An 18,813-nucleotide genomic window follows, 5' to 3' on the forward strand; every position below is an offset into this window, starting at 1 on the left:
AACTGTGGGATTTTTAAATTTCTGTTTTCTTCTTGTAGCTTATTGTGTATTTGTGCTGCATAGCCCAGAAGCAGCACTCTGATGACCATCTCTGGAATGCTGCAAAATGCAGGGGACATTGTTTTGGAAATACTTTTCTTTTTTTGTCTTTTTATATTTAAACTGGAAATATTCTGATAATCTTCAAAAGGTGCAAATGAAGTACCTGAGGGTTTGGGGGGGGGGGCATATCTGGATGGTTTAGTTTGCTTTGTTGGTGGTTTTTGCTAGGTTTTAAATCGAGTGGTGTAACAAAACCAACAGTCTTTTTTTTTTTTGCTTTCTTTTTACTTAACATTGGAAATGATAAATTTCTGTCTGTGTTGCTGGGTATTCATTGCTAGCTGGAATTAAAGCTAGGAGGGAAGGATTTTTAAACAGACTGTTTAAACAGCTTTTGTGGATCTCTTTGTTTGTTCTGTGTGCTTGTTTTTCTTCAGACCTCTTTGACTCTTGTAATTGATGGTCAATTTGAAAGCCAAAAGAAGCTAACTCTGAAAAAGGAATTCTCACTAATTTTTTTTTTTTTTTAAAGTGGTTATACAAAGAGTTAAGCTTGTGTAGGTGATGATAGTCCTTTCCTTTGTGGAGCTTTCAAGTTCATTGCCAGAAAAAAATGCAGCTTCATAGGAAATACACCAGATCACCTTCTTAAGATACAGCTATAGACAAATACATGTATACATTGGAATAGCCAAAGTTATCTTAATTAGTGATTGTAGGACAACTGTTTCTTGCAGTTTAGTTTTGGGACTTGATTTTCTTTTCCCTCCTTTTCTTTGTATGCACAGAATTAGACAAGGACTCAAAGCTACTTGTTAAAAAGTAGCTATGTGCTGCTAGTGCTGCTATCTCAAACAGGGCTTAGCAAGGAAAAAGCAAGAGTTCTTTTTGGAATGCACCATCTCAGCATGGGGCAGTGCAGGAAAAGTGATCAGTGCTGCTTTGCTGCAGGACTCAGCTTTTTCTCATAACTGTCAGGAGAAAATGGGAAGCTCCTCATGTGTCATTCTGAAACTTTCTTCTGCTTGTTTTTAAGGACTAAGACACTGATTATGAGCTCTCTCTTGTCCTCTCCCTAGGGAACTGGACCACAATGACATCTCAGGCACAATAGAAGATACCAATGGAGCCTTTACAGGCCTAGAAAACCTAAGCAAGCTGTGAGTATCCCTGGGTTTGAGGTTCTGAAAAGCAGTTGTGGTGTATGCCTTGGAGGGGGGGGGGGGTCTTTCCAACATAGCCTTTCTCCCTTCGGAACAAGATAAAAATCAACAGAAAATCTGAGGTGATGTAGTTTTGCAGGCTCACTGCAAGAGTGCAAATGTGGTTATCAAGCACCTGTGTTTCTAAGCAGATATGAGGCAATTCTAGTCCTTTTAAAGCAATGGACAGTGCCACATATTGTAGTTCAGAGACACAGGAGAGAGAAATTAAAGGGTTTTTTTTTTTTTTTCATCTATAAGATTCAGCACGTGTTCCTTGCTTCTGAAAGCAAACAGCAACAAAAAAGACTCCTTCCAGTCTTCAGTGAAGCACTGATTGATGCAGCAAATAACAATAAACAGAAGAGAAAAATCACCCCATTTCCTGTTACAACAGAGGACTGAAACAGGGTTCATTTCTGTGGGATACTCTGTCTGAGAGTGATCTTTTGGGCTTGCTTCCATGTGCAGAGACAATAAAAGGCACCATGGGGCATAGGCTCTTAAAGAGATAAAAAGAAACCTAAGGCAAGCATGCGCCTTGCAAATGTTTATAGCTTGCTTGGCCTTCACGAGTATTTTCACATTGCTCTGTACTTGTTCATATTCCATTTGAAATCGGCTATATAAATCAGGCCTGTCAGAGAAGTCTCTGATGGCTTGTGACAAATCAAGAGTCTTTCTAATCATTACTTCTTGCCTTTGTTTAAGTTCTCAGCACCCCCCCATCACGCTGTCTCTGATGCTGAGATGGCACAGCCAGAGGTGCAGTAAAAGTACCTCGATGGATAGCAGATGGCTCGAATGGATCCTGGCAGGCGGTATATTGTCGTGATCTCATTAGAGACTCCTGGGGGAGTGGGAAGAGCCATGGCAGGGTTCTTGGGGGTGTAATGCTTAGATGGAGAAGAAAAATTTTGAAGTCACAGACATAGAGGGCATTTGATCATTGTTGAGGGGAGTCATTGGATCCAAGGAGAAGGGGAACTGAGTTGTAGCTGTGAGTAAAGTGAGGCAGAAGGCAGAGAAGGACTTAAAGACTGGGGGAGTCAGGCAGGGAGGCAGAGGAAGTGTGGGAGAGAGAGAGGCCAGTAGGAATTGCTGTGCACGTGGAGTTGGGAAATCTTCCCACGAGTTGCTAGAAAAAAGGCAGAGGAGCAGATGTGGTGGGTGGGAGAGTCCTTGGCTGCTGTTGCTGAAGTTTTTGCTTTGTCTGAAGAAACCAGTGAAATTGTGTGAGCGGCCAGAGCGGTAATGGGAGCAGAGGCTTTGTCCAGAGGGATTTGCAGGCTGTAGGATTGTGAGTCGGAAAGTAGTGCTGCTTTGACAAGGGAGAGATTGTGAAGGAGAGGAGTGGAGAGAGAGCTGACCTGCTGGAACATCCACCGCAGGGCATTTCTCCATCGTGGCCACAGGCATGGGAGCAAGAGTGACGGTCCCAGGAGATTGGGATGTGTTAGAAGTGCTGGGTGCAGATGGCAGAAGAGAAGTGAAAAAGCCAGAGGAGACAGTATTGAGGGAAAGAAGCATTGCCTGAGCAACCAGGAGAAATGAGCTTTGAGTTGTGGGGGTCAGGCAGAGGCCAGGAGGTTCAGCAAGGAGCAGGAGGAGGCAGGAAGGGAGCACAGCTTGCAGGGTGGTGTGGGTTGTGTGTTTGCAGCTCTGGGCACAGCAGCTATTGCTCCCTGGTGAAATAGTCGTGGTCTGAACTGATGTTTATCATCTGGCACAAGGCACGGCTTCGAAAGGTGTCCCATTTTGTCTGCCATTAGCAGAGGATGAAGTAGAGGCTTCTGCAAGTCAAAAGAAGCTGGGTTTGCATCTTTTTTGATATTGTTGACCTCTGTCTTCCGCTGCACGTGGATTTGGGCCAGTTTTGGGTCTAGCTGAACACATGACGGACATGTGCGGTGGTTTGTGGTGGGGCTTGCAGTGAATTTCCTGCCTCAGTAGAGTGTGTGGATCAGGTTGGTCTTGGGCAGATAGAAGTGGTGTGATGACCAGAGTGAACCTGCTGTGGCACAGACAGGTTGCTGGGATTGTTCACTGTCAGCCGGAGTGTAAGGCTAGAAAACCCTTCAGAGCATGAGATTATTTCATTATATTTCTTGAGGCCTTTTGGGAGCAGTCACTTTTAAAGGGATCTGCTCAGGTCTGTTTTAGCTCATCAGCATGTAAATCCCAAACTTGTAATTTTATCTAAGGCTGGAGTGAGTATCATTCATTCTGGCAAGCTTTTTTCCCTAAATATCAGCCTTTATAGCAAACATTTCACTGCTTGATTTAGGGCCTGTGTTAAACTGTCAATGGCCTTTAAATGCATTAGCATACAAAAAATAAATGGGCACTTCAGAGGAGACCTTCCAATGAATTAATAATCACCTCAGCTCTGTGGAGATTGCCTTAAAAGCTGTTCGCCTTTGATGTGGCACAGATTAGCTTCTGAAAGGATTTAGCACAGAGAGGGTTGTTCGCTGAAATGAAGGTGTTAAACTGAGAGGTGGGGAGGCCAGTCACTTTAGCCTTCTCTGAATTATATATGAAACTCACCAGGATGGAGAGCACAGGCTAAATTAAAATGTTGCCTCAAGAAAGAGGGAGTTGAGAAGCACTGAAGCATAAAGAGCATCAGTGGAATCGCTGGGGAACAAGGAGTTTCCTAATTATTCAAGCTGCTAAATGTAACCGTTTTTTTGATGGCTCACTCAGTGACTGAGATCTTCCTGCAGGTGCAAAACTGGCTGGAGGAGAAAATGCTGCTTTCTAATGAATTGCGTGCCTAGCGTGTAATTACACTTATGCAATCACCAGGAGAGCATGCTTGCGCCTAACTCTGCCGATGGTGGAGGAACGTTTCTGGACTGCAGCAGGCAGGCTAATTGTGGAGCTGCATACCGCTGCGTTTGCATTCCAGCGTGCCACAGCCCTTTGAAGGGGGCCGCTGGGTTCAAACCATTTCAGAATTGGAGAAGTAGTTAGTTGTGATTTGAAAGGCATAATGATTTTTAAAAGTTTGCTGGGGCATGGCGTTGTTATGTAGTGTGTTATGTATTTCTCAAGTATCTAGCCATAAAATTGTGTGCACCTGTACAAGTGTGTATACATTGTGTATGCACATCCCCAGACCTACTTCTTGTATCTGCTCAGGTAAATAAACAGATACAGTTAGTATCTCCAACTTTCGGAGTCCAAGATCTACTGTAAACAATAAATAAAGATCTCCAGTTATCAAACTTAAGCTTAGCATAGCACCTTCATAGAGGAATATGGCTTCAGAAACTCGTATGTATGGGTGCAGCCATATAACCAGAGTTTGCATATAGTAAATTATTTACTATATTAATCATTCTAATGGATTTTTCAAAGCCTTCATTAATACAACATCTCTTTTACCAAATGGTAGTACACATGATTTCACACATCCTTTGGTGCTTGGGGTATTTCACCCCGAGCAAAAAGCCACACACACTCTCATGCAATAAGTGGACTTCTCATGCCCTGATTTTGGTGCTGTGACAAGGAGCTCAGTAAAGCTCACTGTAAATATTTAGAATGGTACTGTTGATAAAGCACGTTCCAGCTATATGGAGCCTTTGTCAGCCACCAGCATGCCTATGATAACATCTTTATTCTCACCTCAAATCAAATAATTAATGAAGGGACACAACTCTGAAAATTCAGCTGCGGCTTTGTACCAAGTTAACTCTGCCCATAAGAAAGGGCGTTGAATACGTGTCTCACTGGAGGCTGGGAGGTGGCTTTGCCTGAAACCAAAGCTTTCCTGTCTATTTGAGAATTAGAGTGGTGGCTCATCCAGCAATACCACTGTCAGGGTGATTGACTTTGTGAGGACCTCCTTGGGGACATAGTGTTGCCCAGTGGCAGGCACCTAAATTCCCTCCAAAGACGACAGGCTGTAAGGACAGATGGTGATATTGTCTCAGTCCTCTTTGTCGTAACAGTCAGCGTGATGAGCCCCATTTTTGCTTTCTACCCAGTGTGGCATCCACTGCTTTCATGCACATGGAAACTGGGCTTTCTGGGTGCCAGTGTTGAGACATCAAATGATCCTGACATTTGAAGGGTGCTTTGTGGAAAGACCTAAAAAACTCCTGCAAGTGTATTTGCTCATATAATGGCCACACACGCTCCATCATATTCCCCTGCTGGTAGCAAGCAGTGGGACGATCGTAGTTTTAGGGCCTTTTCAGGGTGCTAATATAAGTTGCACCCTATATTGAAGGAAAAATCTTCATGGAAAATTTAATCAAATGCAGCACTGCATGTATCAGTTTTTTACCCGAGATGTTAGCCATGACTTGCGTTGGACACCATGTGGAGCCGGAGGTGATAAAAGATACACCTGGAAGATAAACCTCAGAGAGAACCTGAGGAAGGAAGGCATTTCCTAATTAATGACATTGGTTGATGTTTTATTAAAAGAGTTGAGGAGACTATCCATTTTGCATGAACCCTGCCCCTGAGCAGTCACCACTGGTCAATATTTATAGAGAACTGTTCCTTTGCAGATGGCAGCTGGGCTGTGATCGCTCCAGCTGGCTGTTGCCTGCTGATAGTCCCGCTCTTGCTGCTGCGCAGTGCTGTCTCCTGATTTGGAGGAATGCTCTCTGGTCACAGATGCAAGCATTCTGTTCAGCTCTGTAGATTACTTTTTCTTTTCTTCCTTTTGCCCCTTGAAATTACCACTCGGCTGTTATTTACTGCAATATATTACTCCACTGCTGTACCTATAATAGGCCAAGGAGGGCGGTCAGCACTCGCTTTGGTTAGCTGCTGTTTAAACGCGCAGCCGGGAGACAGCCCTCAGCCCTTGTGTGTGTATGCCTGTTTAGGCCAAGCAGCAGTGAATAAATTAGCACTCTTTTACTATCTGGGAAGAAATCAGAAATGAAAAGTGTTGCAGGGAGAGACCAAAATCTTGTTAAACTGTCACTGCACTTAATCCTGTCCACAGACAGCCTACAAATAATAGAGGGGACCTTGTGTTACTCAGCAAGCTGGTTTCCAAGCACTGGAGCTAACCTGCCTTTTTTACGTGATATGGCACATTCCCTTTTGTGCTGTCATCACTATTAAATTCAAATACAGATAAAAGGATTGCATTTCAGGAGCGGGAAAGCGAATGTACTTCAGCCCTCTTAATCTCCGTGCAGTTCAGATTTCCCAGGACTTACACTGAGCATGTATATCAGATAAAGCCACACTAATTGTGTTCCTTCTTTTTTTTGCTCCCTTCTCCCTGTTTTCTTTCTGTTTATCTGGCACTGGATGTTTGGAAACTGCAGAACTCTGTTTGGAAACAAGATCAAGTCAGTGGCCAAGAAAGCGTTCTCAGGGTTGGAGGCCCTGGAGCACCTGTGAGTAACCCACCATGCCTCGGAGTTTGGGAAGGGGGGTCTGCCAAAAGTAGCTGCTTGAGAGATCTGCTAGCAATTTAATAGTGTCTTTGTAAACTGAGAAGCCAGTCCATTTGTGGGGGCCACCTGCTTCCTTCTCATTATAAGTCCTCCTCAACTTTGGCCTTTTTTTGTGCCAGGAACAAAGTTATAGAACATATGGCAAATCTGCATGCTCTTAATTTTTTGATTTGTTCTTGGATAAATATCGCCTTGACTTCCACATTGCTTCTTTGCAGGCTGGTAGCAATGAAAATGTGCTCTTTCAGATATAGCCCTCCCTCCTCCTCCCTTGCCCCAACTTCCTCTTAAATCCAGGGTCTGGCAGTGACACATGTTGCAAATGACTGCTTATGATGCAGGCACTGAACATCCCCATTCAGCACAACTGCCTTAGAGCGATTTGCAAGAAGTAAATTTTGGCTGCCACTATGTAATTTTTTTCTGTGTCCCAAGGCTGATGACTCCAGCAGTGATTCATGAATAACTTCCTTTCTGAATTAAGACAAGTGAAAGTATATGTGATTTTGCTCTAGATGTTTTATTGGCTGTTGATCATATGAAATGTTAGGAGCATTGAGAGCATACTGAAGGGTTAGGGCTGCCTGATGTTCCCAGATAAAGTTTCCCTTATTAATGCTCTGCTGAGATTTTCCTCTGCAATCAGTGCTTCTCTGTCCTACTCTTCACTTGGTAAACTTAAGCCCTAAATCTGACACGATGCTTTTTTAGAGGACAAGTTAATTTTTTAATTAGCAATAGTTGTGAGGGAAGCTTTTAAGAATACCATCTTTTGGAAACGTTGCGGTGTTTTTCAAACACAATAGTATCCCCTCAAAGTCACTTTCAAATAACTTCCCAGATGCCATTTAGTGCAAGTATTTGCTTTCTTTATGTTTGCTGAAGGTCTAGCCTGGGATACAACATTCCTGACTATCTTTGGTTGTCGAGGGGGCTGAGGAATTTCTGAGCTATGGATGATGGAGGTAGCTGAGACTCAGAAAGTGTAGTGAGAAGATGGGTATGGAATGACTTAGGGATTTATTCCTGTTAATTTTTGTTGGTTGACTGTTGTTTGGCAATACTTATTCAATATTAAAATATTTTGTGAAAGCCATTTCTATGAGCTGCAAGTGCCTGTGGCCTTGGCAAGGAGCTACCAAATCACCTGCTACTAGAGTCATTGCTGAAATATGGAGAGACTTTGTCACAGCCATGGTATCCTTTCTGTTCACATTGCCTTTGGTTGTGTTCTGCAGGAACCTTGGAGATAACGCCATCCGCTCAATTCAAGCAGACGCTTTTGCTAAGATGAAGAGCCTGCAGCAGCTGTAAGTAATTGGACTACACACACCATTAAGGAGGCAGGGATCCTTTATTGCCCTGGACGTGAGAAGTAGCATGTTGTTTCCAGTGGGGTGTTATTCACATTGCCACTCATTCATTTCCTTCTCCCCTCTGTCCTCCTCTGCAGGGTATTTTTACACATAAGTAGATGTCATGGGAACATCTTGCATTTAATTGTGAGTGAAATTAGATCATTGGAACAGGTTCTTCCAGCAGGTTTGCATCTGTGCAATTATTCATTTCTGCTCAGGAAGTCCAGCCCTGGTCCTGTTAGCTGTCTCTCCTCACATTGCCCCTGATTTAATTCCCAGTGGCCCATCTGCTCCTTTGCTGTACCTATGTTTAGGGTTCGCATACAGTACTGACATTTCAGTGATAAGCACCATTTGAACTGGATCCACTTGTCATCCAGCCTTCTGGTGTAAAAATACGGATGTGTTATCAGAGCTGCTGCTTGTGCTCCAGGCTGGGGCTCTGCACTGTTATGAGACACTGTTTCCAGCCTTGCCTGGTTTCCTTTTCTCTTCTTCTCCATAAATATTTAATCCACTGTCAGTGCATTGCTACACTCTGGAGTAGTGCAATGCCTGTGGAACAAGAAATCACTTATTTGGTATTTGAGCAGGTTCAGATTGTTCTTCCTGATGTTGGAAATAGGAATGGGATGGTTGATGTTAGCAATGACATTTAATACCAGTAACTGGGGAATGAATAAGATAAACGTTGCATGTCCGTTGTTTGTTTAACCACCTTATCTTCTGCACTGGCTCTTGAAACAAAATTGAGGTGAAAGATTGATCTTACTAGAGAAGAGTTAGTGAGATCCCAGGTATTGTGAAGGAACCTTTATACCATGGAGAAGGTGTCTTTCAGATAGGGGATATACACACGCAGAACACATTGTACTCACGTCTTAAATACTAAGAATCTCTCTGACCTGTCCCAGCTAGCCAGCAGTGTTTATGCCATCATGTGTGGTGTAGAGGCTGCACATCTTTCTAGGACAGCAAAGTAGACAACTTCGGAAAATCAGATCCCTGTGTTCCCTCATTCCTTCCCTTTTCAGTCCATTTCTTTCTTTTCCCCTTTCCTCGCTAGTTTCAGACTTCAGGATTTCCCAAGGTTATCAGATAGAAAAATAGGAGGGGATTCACATTTTCCTACAACACAGTGCTGGAGTTGGGATTCTGCTGTGCTCTTCATATCCTGCTCTTGCACAGCTTGCAGTATTACAGGACAGGACTTCTCTGGTCATTTTCCCAGTCTCTGAGGCATCCCCACATTTGTTTTGAGGGATCAGACTGGATTTTCCTAGGATCTTGGACCAAACCAGACCAAAGTCTGAATTCCCTGTTGGTGTAAACTGGCCTCAGAGCTAGTTGGCCCAGAATATTAAATATTTAAAAAAAAATAAAAATTCTGAGGCTCTTGATTTATTTGCCCCTTTTTCACAGCTCTTTTCTTAACAGAAGGTGCTAAGTTACTGTTAGGATGCCGAGAAATGTTTTTGTGTTTTGCTTTCCAAAGAAGTCACTGTTTGTATTGGGTTTATACAAATCTCTTTGGTCATTTCTCTTCCACTGCTTCTGTTAATCAGTAAACACATCAGCTACCTCACTTATGCTGGTGTGCGAACATGTACCTTGGAGAACGCAGACAGGGGCCTCTCCACTTACGCCACTGGTGTTGGCCACTGAGGGAACTAAAGGTCTTACAGCAGGAACTTGGCATCCTCCAACTTCAGTAATTAAGTCCTGAATTCAGCCCCACCAAAGATGCTGAAACCACAGAGGCAGAGCAGGAGCATGTGTGGCAGTTAGATATAAGAAATGGGAGCAGGGCAGGGTGTACTGGTGACTTGTGCCTCCGCTGTGTGTCTCCTTTGTAGATGATCTGCCTTGGTTTCCCTCACTTAAGCTGGGGATGGCATTGCTCTCTTGCTCCTAGGGATCACTTCGGAAGCTGGTTAATAAATAGAAGATGCCAGGGAGTGTCACTGAAGTACAGGAGTGGGTTGCTCTATGTGGAGATGAAATGCTGTTTAAATGTGTGATGTATTTAACATCATTAGTGCGTCAAGGACAACCCTGCAGTCCTTTTTTTCCTTCCACTCATGCTGGGGGGGAGGGAGGAATGTGACTTAACATGAAAGGGCTGTGAGCTTTCCAGCCTCCTCTCCATGTGGGACTCACAGCAGGCTCGTGTTGGTTTTGTTTCCCTGCAGCCACATCAACAGCGACAGCTTCCTCTGCGATTGCCAGCTGAAATGGTTGCCCCAGTGGTTAGTTGAGAAAGAGCTGCAATCCTTTGTGGTGGCCACCTGCGCCCATCCTGAGTCACTAAAAAGCAAAAGCATTTTTGCCATCCTGCCAGAAAGTTTTGTGTGTGGTAAGTCCTGCCTGGGTGTTTTGAGATTGTTGTATGAAGGGTAGGACTCACTTGGGAAACATTTTCTTTGACTACTAGCATGTTATTACGAGAGGGTTTCTGTTTTCTTTTGTTATTCAATGGGATCAAAGGAAGCCCAAGCCTGCATTTTAAAAATTTGTCATTGGCTACAATTTATTTCCCACCAAAACCACACAGCGCGTTGCTTGCATCTAGTGTGTTCCTTACAGGGCTCCCTGTGTATTAAATAAAAAGGGACTAATGCTTGTTCCAGTTTCAAATGAGGCTGCACAGAGACTTCCCCAGTCCCCTTGGTTTGATACTACCAAGACTGCAGCTATAATTGTTTCTGCTCTGCAGTGTTCTGAACTGCTTCTGTTGGCTTTATGTTCTTCACTCATTTTTTCTTCATCTTGGAAATAACAAAGGGTTAAAAAAAACAACAGAGGAGAGAATCTCCATCACACCTCCTTGTTTTGGGCCAGTAAGGCATTACATGTGAACCAATCGACAGCTAACAGTTGCGTTATAATCTTTTTTTCTACAGTTTTTTCTTCTAAAGAGCACCTACTGCTGTTCTCCCTCCCCAACACCGCAGTTGACTCTGCACCTCAGCTGTGCTTGCAAAGCAGCTTTACTTAATGCCCAGCACACACAAACATCTACCACCTCTCTCAAAAAGAAATTGAAATGATTAGTGGAGGCCAAAGTGATGCCGCTCATGCATCCAGTTTTTGGGCAAAATAAAAGCCTGGTTTGGTGAGCCAAACCCTGCTCTGTGGAGCCAGCCAGCATGGATCCTGGGTGGAGCTGCACATGGGTGTTTGATGAAGGAAAAATGAGCTTTTGAAAACACTGTTTAACTAAGTGGAATGCGTGACTTAAATTGAACACGGAGAAAAAGCTTTGTTCCAGCTGCTGTCCCATGTCCCTCTCAATCCCAGAGCGGTAGGGCTCTGCCTAGGTGGCCTCTGTCTGAGCGAGTTTGGGAGGCTTGCTGTGTTCATCTGGAAGAAGAGATCATGAAGGCTCCATCCCCACAGCAACATCACAAAGCGAAGACAGCTTTGCGTCTCCAGTGCCTGCCAAGTCCTCCAGGCACTAGTACTCCTGGTTCCAGAGGCCTGGCTGTTTAATTAAACCTTAGTCAAATATTAAATTACACCATTTGTAGAAATCTAATAAATGAATCTGCTTGGAACCTTGCTAAAACCAACAATCTTCAGGGCACAGAGAGAGCGTGCAAAGTTTTCTATCCCAGACGGGTGACAGGCAAATACAGCTGCTTCTGCTTTGACAGTGTGTGCTGCAGTCGCCTTGCTCACAAGCATTTATCCCTAGAGGTGGCATCTGCAGCCCGTTAAGTGTCCTCCTGCTTTCCTCTCCTATTTCACAGGCCTGGAGGTGAATTTTTAAGTTCAATATTGCTCTTCATGTGTGGGTTATACAAGGAAGGATATTTTCTTTAGACTGTAGTATCTTCCTGAGGTTCAGATACGTTGGTGAAGAGCACTGGGCATCTTCTGAGTGTTTTGAGGTCACTAAGTGACCATCTCAGTCCACTCGTTACAGACAGAACCAAAGGAATGACAGTCTCAGCTTAGACCAGCCACTCAGAGGAGTTGTGCACGGTAGAGCCAGGCCCAGAGGTGGAGTGCTTTGCAAAAGCCAGCAACAGTGGATATAAAAGCAGAAGTGCAATAATGTCTTTCACTTATGCACTACTCATTTCTCATTGCATCTCTTTGCTTGCTCGTCTCTCCTCCTAGTCCAGAACTGACCATGCCTGCTGTTTTCTCTTAGATGATTTCCCCAAGCCGCAAATCATCATCCAGCCTGAGACAACAGTGGCTGTCCTGGGGAAGGATATCCGCTTCACTTGCTCGGCTGCTAGCAGTAGCAGCTCCCCCATGATGTTTGCTTGGAAGAAAGACAACGAGATGCTCTACAATGCTGAGATTGAGAACTTTGCCCATGTGCGAGCAAAGGATGGCGAGGTGATGGAGTACACCACCATCCTGCACCTCCGGCATGTCACCTTTGCCCACGAAGGGCGTTACCAGTGTATCATCACTAACCACTTCGGCTCTACCTACTCCAGCAAGGCCCGACTCACTGTTAATGGTGAGTAGGAAGCTGCTTTCTCATTCCTTTCCTCAGACTGAGCTGGTACAATTCCCTTGGGACCCACTTTTGGCAGGCAGTTACTCCTGAGGGTCCATTCCTGATGGTGAGGAGCTCCTGACCTCTTCCCACCAGCTCCTTGCATCTCAGTGGACACTGAGAAGTGCCATGTGAGGAGCACATCCCTGGCTTGTGATGGCTGCGATCCAGCCAAGCACTTCAGCATGTTCTTAATAGCTTTGGCCACCTCTCTTTGGCTGTTCAGTAGTCTTTACCCAATGAAATGGGCAAATGAAAATGAAAATACGAAAGGATACAAACAAGAGGGACCATAGTGATTGAAGGTTCCCTGTAGGAGAGATAATGGGTTTTGTTTTCAGATAAATCACAGAAGAAAATGAGCTTTGATCCCAACTCTAATGATCCTCAGTGAGGGGTTTTGGACACTGCAGACAGCTATGTGCTGTAGAAACACAGGGTTAGTCCCCAGCAGTTTAGAGATAACTGCAAAAGCAGCTTGCCATCCTCCTGCCTATGGGTAGTTATCATATCTGTCTCCTGCCTAGGAAGGAAGATAGAAGTGCCCAGAAGATGGTGTTTTCCCCATGGAATTGCTCATTCCTTTTTCTTGTGTTTCTTTATCAGTGTTGCCCTCATTTATCAAAACTCCCCACGACATCACCAGCCGGACAGGGACAACGGCACGGCTGGAGTGTGCAGCTGAAGGACACCCCGCCCCACAAATTGCCTGGCAGAAAGATGGGGGCACGGACTTTCCTGCGGCCCGAGAACGCCGCATGCATGTCATGCCTGACGACGATGTCTTCTTCATCACGGATGTGAAGATAGAAGACATGGGTGTCTACAGCTGCACGGCACAGAACTCTGCGGGATCTGTGCTTGCAAATGCCACCCTGACTGTACTGGGTAAGATTCATTAGTGCCCCGAGAGACCAAGTGGTCTAGAAGTGGGAGCTGGGAGGGATTGCTTTTCAGGCTCTTCAGCAGTTGTAGATACCAAAAAGGGACAAAGAGGCAATGCTTGTGAGCATTACTCTTGTTTCATTCTTTTGCACTGTAGTTAACTAATGAAAAATACCCTGCTAATTAAAAAAAGGAGCTGCGAGTTGCATTTCCTCCTGTGCCAAGGAAGCCTCTCCAACCACCCTATTTCCTGTCTGGGACAATTACTTCATAAGGAAATTGCACTCCATCTCTCTTGCCCTATGAAATAATTCATGTGTGTCAGCCATTGCCCTTTGTCCCCGGGGTTTCTTTGTTGGGAAGACTAGCACCAATTGGTTAAAGAAGGGCCTTGGTCATGATTGTTAGATCTGTTATGGTTTGTGGCCACCATCCTCTTGGGTATGTGGCCGCACAGTGCACTGCTGTGTATTTGTCTGCAGGAACATCAGTTACATTCAGTACTGTTGAAAGAAATCTGTTGTTACACTATCCCGAAGAATTAATTTCTGTGTTTATTCTCCTGCAGAGACACCATCTTTGATTCATCCACTGGAAGATCATGTAGTGTCTGTAGGTGAGACAGTGGCTCTTCAGTGCAAGGCCACAGGGAGCCCACCGCCCCGCATTACCTGGCTGAAGGGTGACCAGCCGCTGATCGTCACAGAAAGGCATCACTTCACCTCCGGCAACCAGCTGCTGATCGTTAGGAATGTTGTCTTGGAGGATGCTGGGAAATACACCTGTGAAATGTCCAACACCCTGGGAACAGAGCGCGCTCACAGCCACGTGAGCATCTTACAGTCTCTTGGCTGTAGGAAGGACCGTACCACCGTGGGGATCATCACCATTGCTGTGGTGTGTAGCATCGTGCTGACATCTCTGGTCTGGGTCTGTATCATCTACCAAACCAGGAAGAAGAGCGAAGAATACAGCGTCACCAACACAGGTAGCTCTGTTCCCCTGCTAAGGCTTCCTCTAACCTTTTGTGCCGTCAGACTTCCCGCTGAGGCTGAATGGGCACATCGGGTGGCCACGCAGTCACAGTGGGAAAGCAATTGGCTTATCTCAGTGGTTCTCTTGGATCACAAAGCTGGAAGCAGCTTTCACTTGCTGTTGAAGCATGTTCAGAGCTGCATTTCTCCCCATGGCTTGCTCTTCAGAAAGGTCTTTTCCACTTGACAGTCATTTTGGCCTTTGTTTTGCTACTTTGATTTCCCATGACCATAAATGATAACTCTTGTGACAGTCTGGATTATGTCCACGATGGTCCACCTGTCTTATTTCTTCAGAATCTGTATTTTCAAAGACTTTGTATTCAAAACTCGAAAAATTAGCCCTTGAAGCTGGAATCCCTTTTTCCATGTTGCCTGTAAGAGCTGTTGTAGCCCTGCTGATCAGGGGTATGCCTCGCTTTTTAAGGGAAGAAGTAGTGTTTATTGCTTCCTCCTGATATTCAAAGGGGATAATTTGGTGCTGAAATAAGTGTTGCAGTGAGAATAAGCTGTCCTGCCTTCAATGTTATACAGCCTCTGAATAGAAGTATGGAAGAAGCAGCCTAATGCTTCCCCACCCTGCTGGGATTTGCATCCTTCCTGTATTATCCTTAGCTTTAGATGTACTGCAATATAGGATTTCAAAGACATGGGCTAGATAGCAAGTCTTAGATACCATATGACCAGCATGATGTGTCAGCAGGATTTTTTTCCCCCCCTTTTTTTAGTCCTGAAAATCTAGGGCTTCATGCCTAGCATTATGGAGTTTCACTTGGTTTTGTGTGACAAGGGAAACTGAAATGCCCTGATATAAAATAGAGAAAGCCAAGGGCAGCAAGGGGGCTTAAGCTTACTTGCCTGCTGAAGTGAATCGAAGACCCTGTTCTCTCTAGAAGTCTGTTACTCGTGACTTTGGGAGACAGAGGACTTGAGTCAAATGATGTAGTCTGAATTTCAGGGGAAAAGGAAGAGCCAGTTTCACCTCCACCTACCTTGTACTGACCATGCCAATGCAAACACCCAAAATGGCTTTGTCAGCACTGTATTTTACAGCTGTAAGCTCTGAAAAATCGGGGCTTCTGAGGAGAAGGGAGTATTTAGGCAGTTCAGTTTTTCCATTGCATCTACAGACAATATCAGTTATAGATCTGGTCTCAAATACCTCTTGAAAATATGATTTTTACATGCCTTTGAAAACAGAAGCCTTTATATCCTACTAGGAACTGACATTTCTCTGCTCCCCTTGCTCTAGATGAGACTATTGTGCCTCCTGACGTGCCAAGCTATCTGTCTTCACAAGGGACTCTTTCTGACCGGCAGGAAGCGGTCGTCCGAGTAGATAACCAACAGCCTAACGGGCACATAGACAGCAATGGTGAGAACTGGTTTAATTATTTTTTCTGTCGTGGTGTATCTGAACTTGATATGAGGAGGGAGAAATCACAGTACAAAGTACTTCTGTGCTTGTTATGTGTTATCCAAAAGATCTTCATAATGTAATTCTCGAGCTACTGCGTTTATGCAGAATGAGGATCTGTCTTTTGCTTCACAAAGCTATCCTCGCCCAGTAATAACAGTGCTCATACAAGCAGACTGCTTCAGAAACTGCTCATTCAGGCCCTAAGGACTATTTTTTTGTTAATGTTGGATTAGTTCTTTGGCACCAGAGTTACCCATAGTCAAGCTCTACTAGAACATACATTAGCATTGCCTGTCCCTGCCTTCAGGCTTAGAAATCAAATGCTGGGATTTTACAGTACTTAAACACGGCAGGAAGCAAAAGTTAAGCGTTCTGAACTAAGATTCTCCTGAGATTGTCCAGCATCTATTCTGTTAAACATCAACTTAATATTACCTATTGTCTCCGTTGCTATTTTTTCTCCCTTTTGCAGCTTTTACAGTAGAAATAGGACTAACGAGTCATTCAGCTGAGAGCAGATGTTTGTAATCTTTAGCCAGATGGTTCGTTTGTTACAGGTATGTGTCAGACTGATGCTGGAAGGTGTCCAGATGTTGAAGCTCCCACTGTAGGCTGCAGACAGCCAAAACCATGTATTGGCTATAATAAAGACACTTGGAAAACTGAAGACATGGCTGATGGAATGCTTGTTCCAGATAAGACAGGTACAAAACCCATTAATCTGGAAAGGTATTTTGTGTTTGTACAGATCAGAAAGCACTCCAAGTCAGCATTAAGACAAGAAATTGTTACCTTCAGGAAAAAAAGCCCAGAATGATTCTCAGGTGTGAGCACAGTAAATTTACTTTCTCCTGCTTGCTTTGATCTTCTATCAAGCTTGCATAGTTTGAATTCAAGGAACGTCTGAAAGATGCAGGCTAAAGCTCACGATAGGCATTGCTGCAGCTGGCTGATCGGTATTTTGATGTGAGCTATTCCTCAAACCTGAGAGCACTTTCAAACTGAAGGTGTTAAAATTTTTCATGCCCTTTAAAGCAGCTGTCAACTTCAAAGCTCAGCTTTTTTTTTATTTTCAAAATTGAAAGGTTGTTTTGGGCACTACACCTGCCTCTGCTCTTTGCCAGTTTTTTGGGTGTTACACTCATACTTTTGTATTTTTAGGATGTTTTCTGTTCTCACACTGTATTGTAACATCCACAGAAAAACAGCCAGTGAAATACATTTTCTTTCCAGGAGAAACTGTTAAGTTTAATAACGGAAAGGTGTTGAGTGCAATAAGGAAATTAACTTTTAGCATTTAGAAACTTCTTCCTGCTTGCTGCTTTGAATTCTGCTTATCTGTTATTACCACGAACAGTAATAAAGTGCCTTGAGATAACAATATGAGTTGACAGTGATCCCTGTAAAGCAGCAGCAAAAAAACAAGAGAGGTAACTTTGGTATTTTAAAGCAGGTGCAGGGAAGTTCCACTTTCTGTTTCTACCCTGACTAGAAGGTCTGGAAGAGGAAATAAATGCAGTTTATTTTAAAGAAAAGAAAGTCACAACTTCTTTGGAGTAAAAAAAAACAAACCCCAAAACCCAACAACACCAAAACTACTAAACCTATTAATTGGCACTACTTTTAGTGATAGCTGCAGAGTTCTGAAAAACACAGGTATTTACTAGCCCTGTATAAAACCAAGAAATGTCCGTGTTATTTAGTGAGAGATTCCCACACTGCTGAGGGACAGATGAACTAAACAGAGCTGCCTTTTCCTTCCGCAAGTTGTGTGCTCAGTGCTGACAACTTCCAGCTGGTTAATCTTCATTTGTTGCCGTTTTCTCTTCCTCCCTTAAAGGCTATGGACTGCCGGTTGTGTGCACAGACTGCAGCGGCAGCACAGACAGCATGAACGTCCACATTTACCCCAAGGAGTCGGAGTACTACTCCGAGAGCCTTAAGACTGTGGATAATACCTACCCAAACGCACTGAGCAGCAAGGAACGAAACAGGAAGAGGGGTGCAGGCACCAGCCTTCTTCATCCTCAGCCGTGCAACGGGATTGCCGGCAGCAAGAGGATGGAAACAGATGGGACCCTCTACCCCAGCAACCATGACAGAATAAGACCTGTGAGCATGACCAGCCCGCTGCTTGCAGACAAACACGGTATGTGTTTCTTTGGGGATGGCTTTTTCTCCCCAGATGCGATATAATACCATCTAGTTTATATCAGAGCCTTGTTTTCTGCCATCAGCTTTTTTAACTGGCTCAAGCGTATGAGTGACAGCGGCAGTGTTGATTTCAGGAGGAGCGCTGGCAGGCTGAGCATCAAGTAACCACACTGTTTCTTTGGGTTTTTTGTAGGCTCTTCACAAGCAGTAGCAAAGCCTTCAGAACTTAACAACCTGAATTTGGTGAGAGCTTCACTGGCAGGAGGGTCATTAAAGCAACTGAACGTGCTTCCTGAAACCTCCCCAACACTACTGGATTTGCAGAGCGAAGCAGAAGTGAAGCAGGCTCTCCTGTCCAGCAGCTATGCACCCAACCCCTGCGACTCCGTTCATGAGTTGAAGCCACCGAACAGATCGCTGGACTGAGAGGATAGACTGCCATGTGCAAATTAACAAACACACTATTTTTTTTTTATTTTTTTTTTGCACAGAGTATATAGGCTACTTACTTCTACCTCAAATCTTGAACTGATGGCCTGTCAAAGGCAAACAACTGAGGTATGAGAAACCAGCTTGTATGGGGAACAAACTCCTGTTCGAGCGTCACCTGTTTGTACATAGTTTAAAACTTCCCTGAGAAGTATGAAGCGTTCAAAAGTTGACTTGCATATGAAGCACATAAATGCAAGGGATTATTGTGTAAAGAGAAAAGTATTTGATACAATTGTACATAAGAGTTTTCATATATAAATATATATATA

The 18,813-nt window shown here is 44.2% G+C and overlaps 1 protein-coding gene across 1 annotated transcript in view; it reads left to right on the forward strand.

Annotated features, from left to right (window-relative positions):
• The window catches only part of LRIG1 (leucine-rich repeats and immunoglobulin-like domains 1), a 54,516-nt gene extending 36,038 nt beyond the window's left edge, over positions 1–18,478 (forward strand). The window contains exons 8-18 of the mRNA XM_010077930.1: positions 1,122–1,202; positions 6,551–6,622; positions 7,921–7,992; positions 10,233–10,396; positions 12,200–12,520; positions 13,166–13,447; positions 14,013–14,432; positions 15,731–15,853; positions 16,438–16,602; positions 17,739–18,047; positions 18,246–18,478. Coding sequence (XP_010076232.1) covers positions 1,122–1,202; positions 6,551–6,622; positions 7,921–7,992; positions 10,233–10,396; positions 12,200–12,520; positions 13,166–13,447; positions 14,013–14,432; positions 15,731–15,853; positions 16,438–16,602; positions 17,739–18,047; positions 18,246–18,478 — 2,242 coding nt within the window. The remainder of the gene's footprint in view (positions 1–1,121; positions 1,203–6,550; positions 6,623–7,920; positions 7,993–10,232; positions 10,397–12,199; positions 12,521–13,165; positions 13,448–14,012; positions 14,433–15,730; positions 15,854–16,437; positions 16,603–17,738; positions 18,048–18,245) is intronic.
• The last annotated feature ends 335 nt before the right edge of the window (positions 18,479–18,813 follow it).

This window comes from Pterocles gutturalis, unplaced genomic scaffold (assembly GCF_000699245.1).
Source record: "Pterocles gutturalis isolate BGI_N339 unplaced genomic scaffold, ASM69924v1 scaffold3151, whole genome shotgun sequence".
Classification (NCBI taxonomy): domain Eukaryota; kingdom Metazoa; phylum Chordata; class Aves; order Pterocliformes; family Pteroclidae; genus Pterocles; species Pterocles gutturalis.